We start from the raw sequence: 15,030 nt of genomic DNA, 5'->3' as shown, positions 1-15,030 counted from the left end.
AGGGCAAACTGCTCCTGAGGAGTAATTTGTCCTTTTATCCCCGTGTCATCAACACCCAAAATGTTAGCAATCTGGTCCTCTTCTACACTGAGTTCTTGAAAAAAGCATGTTTTGTGTCAGAGATGATGTCGTTTTTGTACTTTCACAATCAAACTTTTGTTGTTCATGACGAAGAAGGAAACTGTTATTTGCACTGTAAGCATGCATAATTGCGTCGGCATGTCACCACAAATATTAAATACAATTTTATAGTTTTATTTTGAATCTGCACTCGTTTCCTGTTTCTCTGGCTTTTTACCGCAAAATTGACGAACCACAACTCCAGCGTAAAGGTTGCGTTGGGGATTGTTACATCCTGCTGGTACTGCTGGGCCTTCTGCTCACCTGGGAGGTGTGGCCAATGTGCCTTGATTGGCACCTGCTGGCTACTTAAAACAGAGGAGGCCACACCAAGCCAGGCAGGGAGCAGAGCAGCAGGCTGTGTAGCATTTGGGTTTTACTTTGAGTTGTGCTGGAATGTTTTGATCTTTCTTTCCTCAGTCGTCTTACACTGCTGAGTTTTGTTATTTTAGTTCCGGGCTTTATTTGTTTTCTTTAGGTAGATTTTGGTTAGGCAGTCATTAGCTGGGTGCTGCTGGCTGACAGTCAACATGGCTGGGTCAGCAGTCTCCCTGAATTATTTTAATTTTGGCTAAGGTTCCAACTCCCTTTTGGTTTGTCTTTTTGAACCAGCACACTAATCATTTCATTTTTGTTCTTTCATTTCATGATTTTATTTATTCAATAAACTGTGTTCCTTTTATTCTTATTGGTGTCCAGTTTTTGATTTTGTCCCCTCCTGTATTTTTTTACCCCCTCAACGCAACGGAGACGCACCACAGTAAAACATCTTTTTGTGTTCTTCCTAAAGGTTGTTGTCCCACAGAGATCCGTCCTGGGTGGGCTTATCCTTTCCGAGCTGCAGCACAAACGTATCCCATCTCTTATTTGTGACATCCATTCCTTTCGAAATTTGGGGCAACACCATCAATCATAATAAAATCAAACTGCTGATGTGCGGAGACGGCGAGTCACGAGGAAATGCGGCAGGCTGGGTAAAGGTAGAATTGCAGCCATGGACTGTAATCCGTCATATGCTGCAGATTGGCTGGGAGTAATGAGGCTTTGCATTACAGTACATACAGAGCAGAGACGAGCGGCGCCACAGTCTTGCTGCGGTTCGATTTTTATCCAGACTCAGCAACATTTCCCGATCAATACAAATCAAAACGTCCCCGTGATGCTGGTGACAGATCTAACAAACCCCATTGGGAAGTGCAAACAAATTTACAAGCATTAGAAATCAGCTGGCAGAGCGAACTGTTTAAGGATGAGAGGGGGGGCAGACGAACGCACGGCGCAAGGACACTTTTCAACAATCAAAATCCACACAGAAAGCAAACACCAAAGAAAATCCTTGCAGTAAATTCCTCTTCAGTAAGGCATCGCGGCATCAGAGAAAAGTTCCCTTTTTGTGTCTGAAAGTGTCCAGAGAGCGCACGCAGCAGAATCAAAGGGATATTCTGAATAAATAAAAGGCACTGTCACACTCTACCATTCCTGACATTTGTTAGGCTTAACAGACGCTCCTGCTCTGCTGCCTACCCAGACTCCTCTCTGACAGCTGGGCTCACCAGGATCTGGCTGACGCTGGAAATTGAGTGTGATAGTAATTGATTGAACATAACTTATGTGTTTCGGATAAAGAGAAATAGTAGCTTGTGAGAATTTATAAAGTTTGAGAGGAGAAGACACGGTCATCCATTTTCGTCTCAGAAACCTTGATCAAGGTCAGCTCTAGAAGTGGGAGGCGGTTGGGGGAGGGTGAGTGACAGGGAGGTGGTCGGCTCCACAGCTCTGCTGACGGCTGGCTGAAGCAGATCGTGACGGACAGGTGGACGGACATGCAGGCCGATCCGCTCCTATCAGGGGGCGTGGTCCATGGACGGTCCAGAATCCTCGTCTTTGAAGTCCTGTTGGTCCAGAGGATTTGCTCTCGGCTCGGGCAGCCTGCGGGAGTAAAGAAATAAATCATTACACCTTCAGTTTTTTTTTTTTTCTCCTGTCACAACCATTTGTGTGAAGCTCGCTAACATACACTATATGGAAATCTAATAAACTTTGTCAAAATGCAATCAGCATCAATCCAGCTCCGCTGTGAGTAGAAATCCCCCATTCTTTGAGTTTAATATCAGCAGCTCCAGTGTGACGGAGACAAAGTGATTGCAAAACTGCAGGGACCTGTAGGAATCTGAGGCTGGCTGATGGGTTCAATTAGATTGGAGAGAGTCAACACTAATCATATGCTATAATTGGACAAACTCATTAAAGGGTGACAGAGCAGAGCTGCTCTCTGTGAGGTAACTCCTGCAGCTTCTCCTGATCACTCCCTCCTCAGGTCTTTGTGGATTCCTGCTAAATCCAAAGGACCCAAATCCATTTGTGCTAAGTCAGCAGGTTTGTGTAGATATACATTTCCTGTGAGGGAATGTTGTTTAGGTCAATACAGTTCAATGGTCTGAGAGGGGTATACCATTAAATTCCAGACAGGCATGTCTAAGAATTTTTGGCTGTATTTTTGTTTTTATTTATTCTAGGAAATATGAGTCCAAAGGATGACGCTGATGCTTGTTAATCCTTGAACTCCGAGCTTTATTGGCTTCAATGTTTACAATATTTTGATTATTGTAATTCTTTAACCGTTCATGTAATTAACGTAATTCCAGCAGGTTCTGAAGCAGAGAAATACGTTGGTATCAAGTTGCACATTGGTGCAAAGTCGTTACGAAAAGCTGCTTCTCTCTGCCTCAAAATCAGCTGATTCTGATTATCTTCCAGACAAAATTTTGTAAAACGAATAAAAAATAATTAAGACAGAAAACAGAGAACCGCAGCAAAGTGAGCTTCTATGAACAAAGAAAGTATGAGAGGCTATACAAGAGATAATGCATAACATCTTAAACACAAGCATGCTTTTGCACAGATACTACTACAGTAACCCATAGACAGTACTCAAGCACTGACACTACTATACAGTACTCACACAGACAGCACTACAACAGAAATTTGCACAATTACTACTATAGTCTTACACAAGCACTATTATAGTCATGATCTCTAAGTGTCTCTGCCACCAAATGGTGAAGCACATTGAAAACATGACGTCTTTGGGTGTTTCAGACTGGAAAAAATGATTTGTTCCAAACTGAGTCTATTTAATGATTCAGATCCAGTCCTAAACCTTGCATTTGCTCTGTGTAATTCTTAAAAATAGTGCTAAAAACACCAAATCTACCCCTTCAAATGCTGATGTCCAAATTAAATTGTAAATAAATCGGTTAAAATTAAATGTAAAAGTATTTTTGGTATTAATTGTTTTGTTGAAACTAACTCTGGGAACATTTAAATATTTAAAATAATTGTTATCTGTAAAAGAAGGCACTACTGAGGCACTTTCCTGGCGATTTATGATCCCTTTCACTTGCCATACTATGGAGCCCTGACGAAGTTGTGGTTTCTCCTGTGCGGGACAGCTGCTGCAATGGCGGGTCCTAACTCGGAGATTCTCTGAACTCAGAACGGAGACGTATACCGATGCTTTTATTAAGCTCTTAACATTAAATAAACCCGATATTTCACCATTAGGGTCCTCCATGATGACGTTAGGAAAGTTTTTGACGGGAGCTCCTCCCACACGCAGCGAGAGATTCAAGTCCCCACACTTTTGGAGAACTGTCAAGCAGCTACTTTAGCACTTGTTAAAACAGAGACAATTTACTTCAATTTGACGCGAATTTCATTCGATATTAATGGATGATTGATTTCAATTATGCGAGCCCAGGTGTGTGCATGTGTGGGGGTTCGTTGTGGTCCGCGCTACACGCATGTGCCGAACCGTGTCTTGTGATCCGTCACACCCCTATTAAACATATATGATTGCAAAACTTTAATTTAACAAGTTCTTTGACAAAAGGTGAGGACAATAATGCTTCAGTATCCAAACCACAAACACAACACAGTCATCGTCTGAGCGACAAGATGTTAACAATTAACACTTGTTTGTATTTAGTTTGTATTTGGTTAATTACTAGAACAGACAAATGTTTCTTTTTCCTCAGGGAAAAGTATCACCCATGTTTAATGATAGGAAGAGAGAAAACAAATTCAGAAAAGAAAAAATCTAAGCAAGAATTGTTTTATTTATTTGGTTTAGTTAGTTAATTTTTGCATTACAAGTTGCAAAAAATCCAGTTAAACATTAATGCAGCTTTTGTTTCAGCCCAATTAAGACATTTAAAAAGTTTGTGTGGTTCTAAAATTGAGTTTATTCCATCTTTTCATAAAAATTTTAACATTTTGAATAGAAAAACATTCACGGTCAATGCTGTTTAACATTTTAATCAAACCCTTAAATAAAAACTGAACACTGAACCACCACAAACTAACCTATTAAAGACCAGAGTTTTTTTTTTTCATTAAAACTCTCTAGCCTTGAGTGGAGGTTGGCATTTAAAAAGCTGCAGCCGCCAGGATGGGCGGGGCTTAGATGTCTGAAAGTTTGTTGATGGTTCTGCTCTGATACATATTTTGTTTTTTTTTACAAAGTCTGCACTTTCGCAAGCTAAAGTTACAAACACAATATTTGAAGATGAAGCCAGCAACAACACAGACATTTTTTATGTCACAGCAAGCAATTCTAGCTGATTATATCCAACAAGAGTGAGATGCTGTAACCTTGGTAATAAGATGCAAAGCTGGAAGGTTTGCATCTCAGCAGCCTCACATTTTACCCTGAAACTCAAGTCTAAAGTCAAGCAGCATGTCTGCAGACACTGACTGAACAATGTGCATGAAATCTCAAGAGCCTCAAATGTTTTCCTGGAATTTACATCCGATTCAACAAATCAGTTCAAATAGTGGCATTTACAAATTCAAACCAACAAACCATTTGTTCTGCGGTCTTTATAAACCTCTTAATACTCTAAAAAAATATAAAAATATTCCTATTGTGTCAAATGATTGTAAAATTGATCATGCTTTCCTTCTTTTCAAAAGCTAAAAAAGTAGAATTTTGTAAACACAACCAAATATCCTTAACTGCTAGCAACAGAGAACACTAAATATAGACTACTAGGAAATGTGTTTGAATCACTGGAGATGTAATTCAGCAAATGTTTTCAAGGGTTTGAGGATGGAGGACAATAGAAATGTTGGATAGTACCCACAGAAATATGTCATCTTGAGATTCACATAAACTCCATATCATTCAGAAGAGAATTCTTGTCTCTGCAGAAGTCCATGTAGGAAGTAAATAAGTCAGACTGTGTTTCTGCTTCACAACATTTGACAGTTTCTGCCATCTTGTCAACAGGGACATGTTTGTACTGACTTGGTCTTTGAATTCTACATGTTGCTTTACATAAAATTTTCTTCCTATGACACATGAAGCACAAGGACACAGAAACACTGCCAACTGAATCTGTCTTCTTTATATAAACACAAAGGGTTTCAGTAACATGTTTCACTCAGTACATCCATAAATATAAAAAACATTATGGAACTTAGAACTTAAATGTTTAAATGGGTGCACAAATGCTCAAAAAGTTCTTAATACGTGTATACTCACGTTTACTAAATTGCCTGGAGGTCTAAAAATTGACCATATCAACATCACTGTGCGATTTTGTTTATTTTGCTTTCGATTTTTTCTATTATTCTTTAAGAATGTAAACAACAACATAAATTATTTTAAAATCGTACATTTAAACAAAAATTTTAAAGAGTATATTTTTTTGCTGCAAAATTACGTTTGCCATTATGGTTTATTTATTTGATTACGTTTCTGTAGAAAGCTTTTGTTTGTCAGTTCGTGAAAGTGGGCGGGGCCTAAATGATTATCAGCTGGTCATTGGTTTGCATAGTTTGGACACTCACCTTTTGTTGTGTAGCCTGATGATGAAGTATAAAAAAGTCACCAGCGATGGCAGATTATATTTCAATCACTGCCTTTTAAGGTGAGTAAAGAAAGTCAAGTAAAACAATTTTGAATCATTTGAGTTATTTACTTATTTGATAATATTACTGTTAAATCAGTATTTAGTAGATTATGGAAGTAATGAACTGTGTAAAGTTGGGGTCTTTCCGGCACACTGAAATGAACCCAATTTTCCCCCCAACAATGGGGGGATCTGTCAATTGTTTCAGCAGCTAACTGGAGAAGTTAAAGGTGAATATCTGCAATATAGGAAAAAGAAAATATTTGAACAAATATTACACAGAATATCTGTGTTAACGGTTTTGACATCGAGAAACACTGAGGCTATTTCTGAATTCCTTCCCTACTCAGTAGTTCGCCATTTTCTAGTGCTGTCTGAATCTACCATTCCAAAATTGAGTGCACTAGAACTAGAAATTTCCAAGAAGTCTTTATTTATGCTAGTAATGCTCACTACATTAGTGAATATAGACCACGATGCATTGCAATCAAACACTTTTTGCAAAAAAAACAATGTTTTTAATTGTCATTTTTAATAAATCATCCACATTTTCAACAGCGGAAGACATTGGAGTCATAAATAGACGTCGTGAAATGTTTGTATTGGTTACATTTTCACTTAGTGAAATGGGTGACGTTATATCTGGCATTTAGAAAAACGAAAGAAAAGTAGTGAGCATGTTGTCTGAATTGTTTTTAAAATCCAGGGCACTATATAGTTTTCTAGTAGTAAGGGATTAGGGTGGGAATTCGGACATAGCTTGAGATTCTTTTGAACATCAACTAAACCCAGAGGACTTGCTGCAACATATCCTCAAACTCATTTTTTTGTCCACTTTTTGCTCAACCTAGAGAAAAACTTTTAAAAACGCTTTGAAAAAACCTGAATAATAGCTGGATTTACTGACTCATGCCTTCTTAACCCTTTAACACGGGAGCTTGGATATTCTATGACCTACCATAACTCTTCAACCGTTTATGCAATTAACATAATTCCAACGGATTCTGAGGTGGAGAAAAGCAGCTTTGTTCCAAATACAAAAACACTTTGTGTTGATTACCTATGCATAGTGGTTGAAGAGTTACGGTAGTTCAAAGAGCGTAGTCTGTATCATCAGCTCTAGTACTAAAAAGTTAAACAAGGTAAACTTTCATTTGAGAACGCTTTTTAAAATATGTAATGAAATAACAAATTGGCACCTCAAACTGCTGCCTCACTTTTGCTCAGTGGCTTTGGAAAGAGAAGTTTCAGGGCTTTAGTTGAGGTTTTTCTGTTCCATAGGGCATTTTCACTGAGTTACGATGTCTTATCATCTAATAGCTTTTTCTTACTAAAACAGCAGCTTGATAACAAATCAGGCCAACAAATAAACACAAACAAAACGTCATGTTCCTATTTGGAAGTTTGATGTTTTTCTTTGTTTTTCCCCCATCCTGACAATAAAACCAAACCCAGCTCTTCTTTTAGAAATTCTAAGTACATTGATGATTGGTCAAAAGTTTGTTTGAAGAAGAATTAAACAAATAATTTTAAATATTATTAATCTTTTGCTAAAACTTACATTTAAAATGCTGCTTTGATGATTAATTATTGTTGGTTGCAAATCTACTTTGAACTGTATAAAGGTCATGTGGTCGATTCATGTCAATATGTTGGCTCAGAGATTGTTGCAAATGCTTCTATTTACCACAAATTACAGTCTGTGGAATGAAGAGGACTATTCATAAACAGATGGTCATTACTAAGCCTTGGGTGAAAGAGTGCAACATCTTTCCCTAAATAAAAACACACAGAAAAAATTGTATTCTTGTATGAATACTAATTAATCGAATAAACAGAAGATTCTTTTGAAGTGGAATGCTTCAGCATGATAAAAACAAGGGGAGGTTGATAAATCCTCTTCACGTTAAGGGCTTTTATTTCTTTTCTTTTTTCCATTTCTTGCTTAAGGACCAACTCTCTGTCTGCATTTCTGTGTGTCCTGACGACTGAACTCTTTCCACTTGTGACTTATTCATAAGCTTTAATGCAGTCGATGTTTTATTGATCAGAAACATTCATTGTCTCCTCCTCCTCTTCATGTGACCATGACGCTGCCCACAAAACAGCACCTGGTCAATTTCAATTGGTCTGTTTTGGGTGATGGATGGACAACATCAAGGAAGTGTAGAAATCTAAAACACTGTGGAGGTGTGGGGGATAATGAGAACGATTTCAGTCTAGATATATCTCACTGGAACAAAACTAATCTTACTAATATCTCTCGTCTGTGAAACTATCCCTCACGGGAGAAAAACTTCCTGATAGGAAAACTTAGAAAGGGCTGGAGCAGGATCCCAGCCAGACTTTGACTTTTGTTTATCTCATTATATTCCTTGTTTTGGCCTCAACCCCATGGAGCTTGCTGGGATATGAAAGACAAAGGGACCCTTGCCCTGATTAAGTTTGAATTCCCTGCTCTTGGCAGAGAAGCTGTAGGACTCCTAAGTCATCATCCAGAAACACTCCCGTCACAGCGGGGCAGCGCTGCCAGCTCCATCCAGCCTCAATGCCAGAGGAATAATCGCACCGCAGGAGCTTGAATGTGCTGAATGAGGCCGAAAGATCTGTGTGCGTCAAGAAGTGGGGAAGGAAAATGAATGCACTGAGGAGCTACGGAGGTGGCTGACAGAGGAAAGAGCTTTTTCTTGATTAGGCTAAGTTATGAAATACTAATATCAGTACAATCACACAGAAGCTTTGCTGACGTTCTTCACATATAGTGGGTTTGTTCAACATTTTGGATCGTTTGTGATTGCTTCATCATACCGACTAATCTAATTTAGTACAGCTGACTACACAGTAATGTTGATACTGGCTTTAGTTTACAGAAATAGCTCTGTATTAATACAAAAATATGAATTTGTGTAACACTGATTTGACACAGTTGTAATGTAGATGACAGTTTGATAACAGTTGTTTTTATTTGCTTGGGCATCAAACAGGCTTCTACTTTCTATAGAATATTTGACCGGAGTACTACCGGTGTATTTGTACGATATAGACAGAACTGAACTACGGTGTTCCACCGTTGTTCAGTTCTATCACTTCTGTGGCCAAAGGAGTTAAAAGCATTAGATTTTCAAGACTTTGTTGACAGCTTTAGAGGAAGAGTCATCTTGATGTTCTTAATCATTTTAGAAATTATGGTAAAAAAGCACACTTTTTTGGATTAAATTCACATATTGTACAATTCACTTGAACTAGATTTAATGTTTACATGTTGATTCTAAAACAATCTGCTGCTGCTCTCTTGGCAGGAACACTCTTTGAAAACAAGATTTCAATCCAAGTAAGGTTTTCCTAGTTGAATAAAGGTTAAGTAGGAAAAAGCATTAACCGTAATAGTGTTGCTCAGCAAAGTAAGTCCATTTATCAAGATAAACATGACAATATGATCACCAGGAATCACCAAACTAACCATTATCTGCCTATGCCCTGTTGTTAGCATGTCATGTAACAGCATTAGATTGAAGAGAAATATTTAATTGGATACCTCCATGGAAGGGGTGTCTAAATCCAGGCCTCGAAGGCAGGTGTCCAACAGGTTTTCCAACCAACTTGCCAATGAAACTCCTTATTGGCTAAAACCACCTGATCCAGGTAATCAACAGCAGGATAAGGCAGGGCCCTCGAGGCCCGGATTTGGGCATCCCTCACAATTTTTGGAGGGGGTTGATCTTGCTCTGACACTGCATCCAAATAAGCTCCACATCCTTTGCCAAATTTGGCACAAAACCAGGAAATATCAAGTGCTGTAGTTTCTCCAAAGGCCACTAGAGGCAGAAGGGTTAAAAAGGTAACAGTTTTCAGTATACAGTCGAGTTGGGCAGAACAAACTCCAGTAAACTTGTCTGACCCACTTCAGGCTTAATTTACACTGTGAGAAATTTAATAGGTGACACCAGAGATTACCCGTCTAGTAGAAATGTCTCTTGTTTCCAACAAAAGATTTACTGCATGATCTACAATATTTTAAATCATTTAACTCAAAAGACCTGCTACAATAAAGCCCCCCCCTTCATTTACTGTCAGGCATGCACATGGATCATATGGGAATCCTTTGAAAAAAATAGTTTGTAGTATTCCTGAGCGCTGGTGATGCCATCTAAACAGATTATAACATTCAGGATGGTTCAGTCAATTTGTCAGGCCCATAGAGCCTCGTGAAAGTTAGTCTAATGAGAGAGGACTTTAAATGATAGCACTTAAAGAAACATTATCGTATTAACCATTAAATGAAGCTGTGCATCCTTATTAACTAGCCAAGAAAATCTTGGAATACTTCAAAAATAAAAATCACAAATATAAATGTAAAAAATACATTAAAAAGAAAAATAATTACAATTTAAAACTAATCTTATATTAAAAGAAAAAAAAATCACAAAATACATGGAAGAAAAATGTATGTATGTGGTGTATGAAGAGGTCCCAACAACCCTTCGCAAATACAAAAAGATAGTAGAAATGTAGATAAAGATGCATCCTGTAATGAAAAACAAAAGTGTGCAAATGGAAAAGGAAAAAGGATAAGAGAAGTGGAGAAAGTGGAGGAAAAGATTACTTAAAGTAACTTAAGAAAAGGAGAAGTTCAGAAAAGCCTGCAAATGCATGTCAGGATAAGATGGTGATATCTTCATCATTCAAGCGCGTACATGACATTCGCAAAAAGTTAGAGTAGATGTGCAATTAATTTTTTAGAAGGTTTTTTATAGCTGTGCTGGCACTTAGAGTTCAGGAATAATTACATGCACAGATGCTTTAGTTGCTCACAAATAGAGAACTGTGGGGTCACAAGCACCACCAGATGTGTCAATTCTAAATGTATCTATGTATGATGAGTGGCACAAACAACGGTAAGAGATATTTGACAGAAGTGACTGTAACTCATCAGCTACATCGGAACTGTTGTTTCAAAGGAGCATGTGTTTAGCTGTTTATTCATTTAAGAATACATGTGGAGTTGAAACAAAGTTCAAATGGTTTATTTCATGCTGGTAGCACAGATCCAAGATGCTGAGAGATGGTGAGAAGAAACACAGTACAAAGAAACGGCTCAACTATAAATAGTTTGACTATAAATAGTGAAAATGTAAACTACTAAAAAGTACTGAAAATAAACCAAAGACAATTAGATATTGGTTTTAAAAAAATGTCTGACAAAATTATAAAGAAAAAAAAAAACAAGCTAATGGGATCCATTTTTTGATAACCTCTGTATTCAAATGATTTCTTCAACTATTGATTAGACTTCTGTACGATGGCATATTAGTGCAACTTTATAAACAATTTCTTTTTTTAAATTTCAACTTTACATCTCATAAATTTACAAGAAAAAGTCGTAACTGCTAAATTATGAGAATAAAGTCGCATAATTATGACTTTAAAAGTCTTAGGCTAAATGTATTACTTTTTTTCTCAAGATTTAAAGTCGTAAATTTACGAGATTTAAAGTCAGAAATTAATGAGAAAAGAACCAAAGTTGTCTGTTTAATCAGAGCTGTGCTCAAAGATGAAAGACGTGGAGCAACTTGTGAAGATTTACTTCCAGATAGGTGTCAAAGAAATTTTGGCGACACAAAATCCAATTATCTGTGAAGCTGACATTCCGGGTTCAGTGTCGGGAATGGGGAGTTTCACATGTAAAATAAAGAACTTTATTTTGCCCTTTCAGTTCACTTACCCAGAAGCCCTTTCGCCACTTTACGTCATGTCTCTGTCATGCGCAGAAACCAAAGGAGAATGTAAACGGTGTTCCGTACACGAGTTTCTAAAGTAATAGTCTCTGCACTAAAGACTTTACTATTACTCACTTCATCATAGTGTTTTTAGTCAGCAGAGAAGATTCAAGATGCCTCTATAAGATGCAGTTTTTTTTCTCCAACCTGCAGATTTCTGACATTTATGGTCCTCACTGAAGTGAATGTGGCGACTGTTATGGATGAGCCAGGACTCCATTATGAATGCACAATGAGAGACGGTTATGAGGGCACATGTGCTGCCATCTGTGCAGGTGGTGGAAGTGGATGGCACAAAGATGAGTCACAGCTTGCATTTTATTACAGTTGCACTGTATCAGTGTGTTAATCACTCCCACACAAAGGTGGTCTGTGCGATTCACTGATCTGATATCAACCATGAATAATTTGAATTTGATAATTAAACTGGATTATTGTCTAATAGGGCAATTTGAGATACAAAATGTGAAACAAGGCCAACATTACCATGATAATAATAAAGACATGTTATGAAAAAGCATTCAAGATACTTGCAAAAGTTTCATACAAAAAACAAAGTTTTGTAATACGACGGAGTACTAGGTTCACTAAAAAAGAAGAAAAAAAGTAATATTATGAGATTAAAGTTGAAAATGTACTAGAAAAAAACTACTTTTTTATCGTAAATTTGGGAGATTCGGACCACATAAAAAAAGTACAATAACAAAATTAAAGTCGAAGTGAACCTACAATCTAGCAAATAAAAACCATGTGAGGCAGCAGAGCAGACTGACTTCTTGTTCAACTTGTTTGGTCAAACTGTCTTAGATTTGAACAGGTAAATGTTCATTGATAATTTTGTTAATTACTTTTTCTTGGAAGTTCATGACTTTTTTTACTCGTCAATGTCTTGTAAATGTACATGTTTTAAAGTCGTAAATTTACAATATTTGAAGTAAAAAATGTACAACTTTAAAACGTAAATTTAGGAGGAAAAAAAAGTCATAAACTTACCCCATGACTTATGAAGTCTTAAATATACGACTTTTTTCTCGTAAATCTTTGACTTGTTGTTGACAAGTTGTTATAAAAAAAAAAAAAAAAAAAAAAAATTTTGTTTTTTTAACTCGCCCTAATACTCTGTCGCATTATTTGGTCTCAGAATTAAGATTATCATTATTTTAAAATCTATGCAGGTGGAACCCCCTGTTAAATCCACGTTTTTGACTTTAAAATTAATTGAAAACGACTAGCTAAGGAAAAGCTAAATGCTATTTCAACCAACTACAAACTGTAGGGATTAAGAAATGATGAAAGGAATGTTTGCATTTAAAAAACGGACATCTCTGGAAGCCTTTGAGCCTCTAAACCACTCAAACCATTCAGGTTAGACGTTACTTCAAAGATTTGTCAAAAAGAAACCAGCAATGGATCCACACTTTTTAACCTAAACTGGTGAGAGTTCCCTGTGATTTTTTTAAGAAACCGCTTCTGCTATTAACCAGTTATTTACGTTTTATTTCTCTTCGTTACCTCTTTAATTTGTTGTCAACGTTTACAGCTTGGCTTAAGGGATCCTATAAGAAGTTTTTAATTAGTGATCAAAGAAGCAGGGAAATACATTTCAAAGGACCTTCTTTTGTAGCTTAAAATACAGATTTGCTGTCAGCAGATGATATTTGTACTGCACCGGGGGCAACCATATACAGATATATGGATTTTTTTTTAATTTGTTAGTTTGACTTGATGACAGAAAAAGTTTGCCTATTTACGCCTCTTATTTTCTCCCGATTTAATATGTGAGCAGCACAGAAAACACCTGCAAGGCTGATCACAGGCAATTTTAGCCATGTCTAAGAATTCCTGATGTTGCAATGCACACAAACAAATCAAACACCCTGCAAAGGAAACACACAGAGATTCAGGGCGGTTGTGAATTACCTCGAGGCAAAGAAAACAAGCACAGCATCATTTTGCTTCTGTGAGATTGGACTGAAATCTTCAGAGAAGTCAGTCTTTAGAAAATACAAGGAAAAAATGTTGAATTCTGGACAGTTTTGGGGCTATAAAAAAAAGGTAGAAGCTTGCACTTGTGGCATTTTTGACATATGCATGAGTATACATCCTCCAAATTATTTAGAAAATATTTTGATGTATTTTAAAAGTGTTCCCAGAAGGGGTGTAGGAAAAAAATGTTTTTTGTGATACTTCATTTGGCGATACTTGTATCGATTTAAAATCCTGACATAGGAATATTTGATTATTTATTACACCATGAATTTGCTTGGGTAAAAGCAACTTGCATATGAGATACAGCTGCAGTGCTTAGCGTTGTAATCATTAGATACAATTAATTTTATCATTTTATGACAATTAAATCATATTTACTCTTTAAAAAATCTTGGGATATATAGTGATACATATTGTATTGTGAGCCAGGTATTGTGATATGTATCGTACTACCAGATACTATACATATTGCCAATACACACCATTAGTTTTCAATGGTCTTTTAATTAATGACCTTTTTAATCAACATTTTAAAAAAACTTTCTAAGACATATTTTCTGCAGATTAGATTTTCACCTCTGAGTTGTGGGCAGGACCGTTGGTGCAGTTTTTTTCATCTGCTCCTTTTTCTAATTTGAATAAAGAAAAATTCAGAAATTCAGTTTTGAGATTTATTTTCTTTAAATATGTCCTCTATTTTTTTTTTAAATTGCCACAAGAACACTAAAAACACAATTTTTCACCTTACAGTTTTCCTAGAAGATAGACTTTTGCTCTCTATATAAAATGACTGCTGATCACTTGAAGTGTTATTATAGCTTATTTATTATGAAAAGGGTCCAGATTACACTATTGACTTTCTCTCAGTGATAGAAGATCCGTATAAGAACGAGTCCACAATCCCAACGCGTACTCTGAACACATCGTTTGTTACAAATGATGATAATCTCTCAAACATTTGTCTCCTCATATTGTTTACTTCTCCTCCTTAAAACCGATATAGTGCTGCAGTGTTTCAACGCTTTTCAACAGACTTAATCAGTTCACAAAGCACATAAAGAAAGAGGGCACAACAACAGGCAATGCATCATGGTATACTGGACAGAGAGCCAGGGGCTCTTAAATATGACCCCCCTCTGTGCCACAGCCTATTCATCAGACCAAAATGGAAAAGGCAACGATAAATCCATTCTGTTATCTGTCAGGTGCACTCCCTCAAGTAGAAGCTA

The 15,030-nt window shown here is 36.9% G+C and overlaps 1 protein-coding gene across 3 annotated transcripts in view; it reads right to left on the bottom strand.

The window, feature by feature from the left end:
• Positions 1-898: 898 nt before the first annotated feature.
• trim44 (tripartite motif containing 44) overlaps positions 899-15,030 on the bottom strand; it is a 51,360-nt gene continuing 37,228 nt past the window's right edge. For all 3 annotated transcript variants that reach the window (XM_024281886.2, XM_024281885.2, XM_024281887.2), the window contains one exon: positions 899-2,049. In XM_024281886.2, coding sequence (XP_024137654.1) covers positions 1,837-2,049 — 213 coding nt within the window. In that variant the 3' untranslated portion in view covers positions 899-1,836. The remainder of the gene's footprint in view (positions 2,050-15,030) is intronic.

The sequence above is a fragment of the Oryzias melastigma genome, linkage group LG6, assembly GCF_002922805.2.
Source record: "Oryzias melastigma strain HK-1 linkage group LG6, ASM292280v2, whole genome shotgun sequence".
NCBI classification, from domain to species: Eukaryota; Metazoa; Chordata; class Actinopteri; order Beloniformes; family Adrianichthyidae; genus Oryzias; species Oryzias melastigma.
The sequence above is the reverse complement of the archived record's forward strand: the minus strand, read 5'-3'. Positions and strand labels throughout refer to the sequence as shown.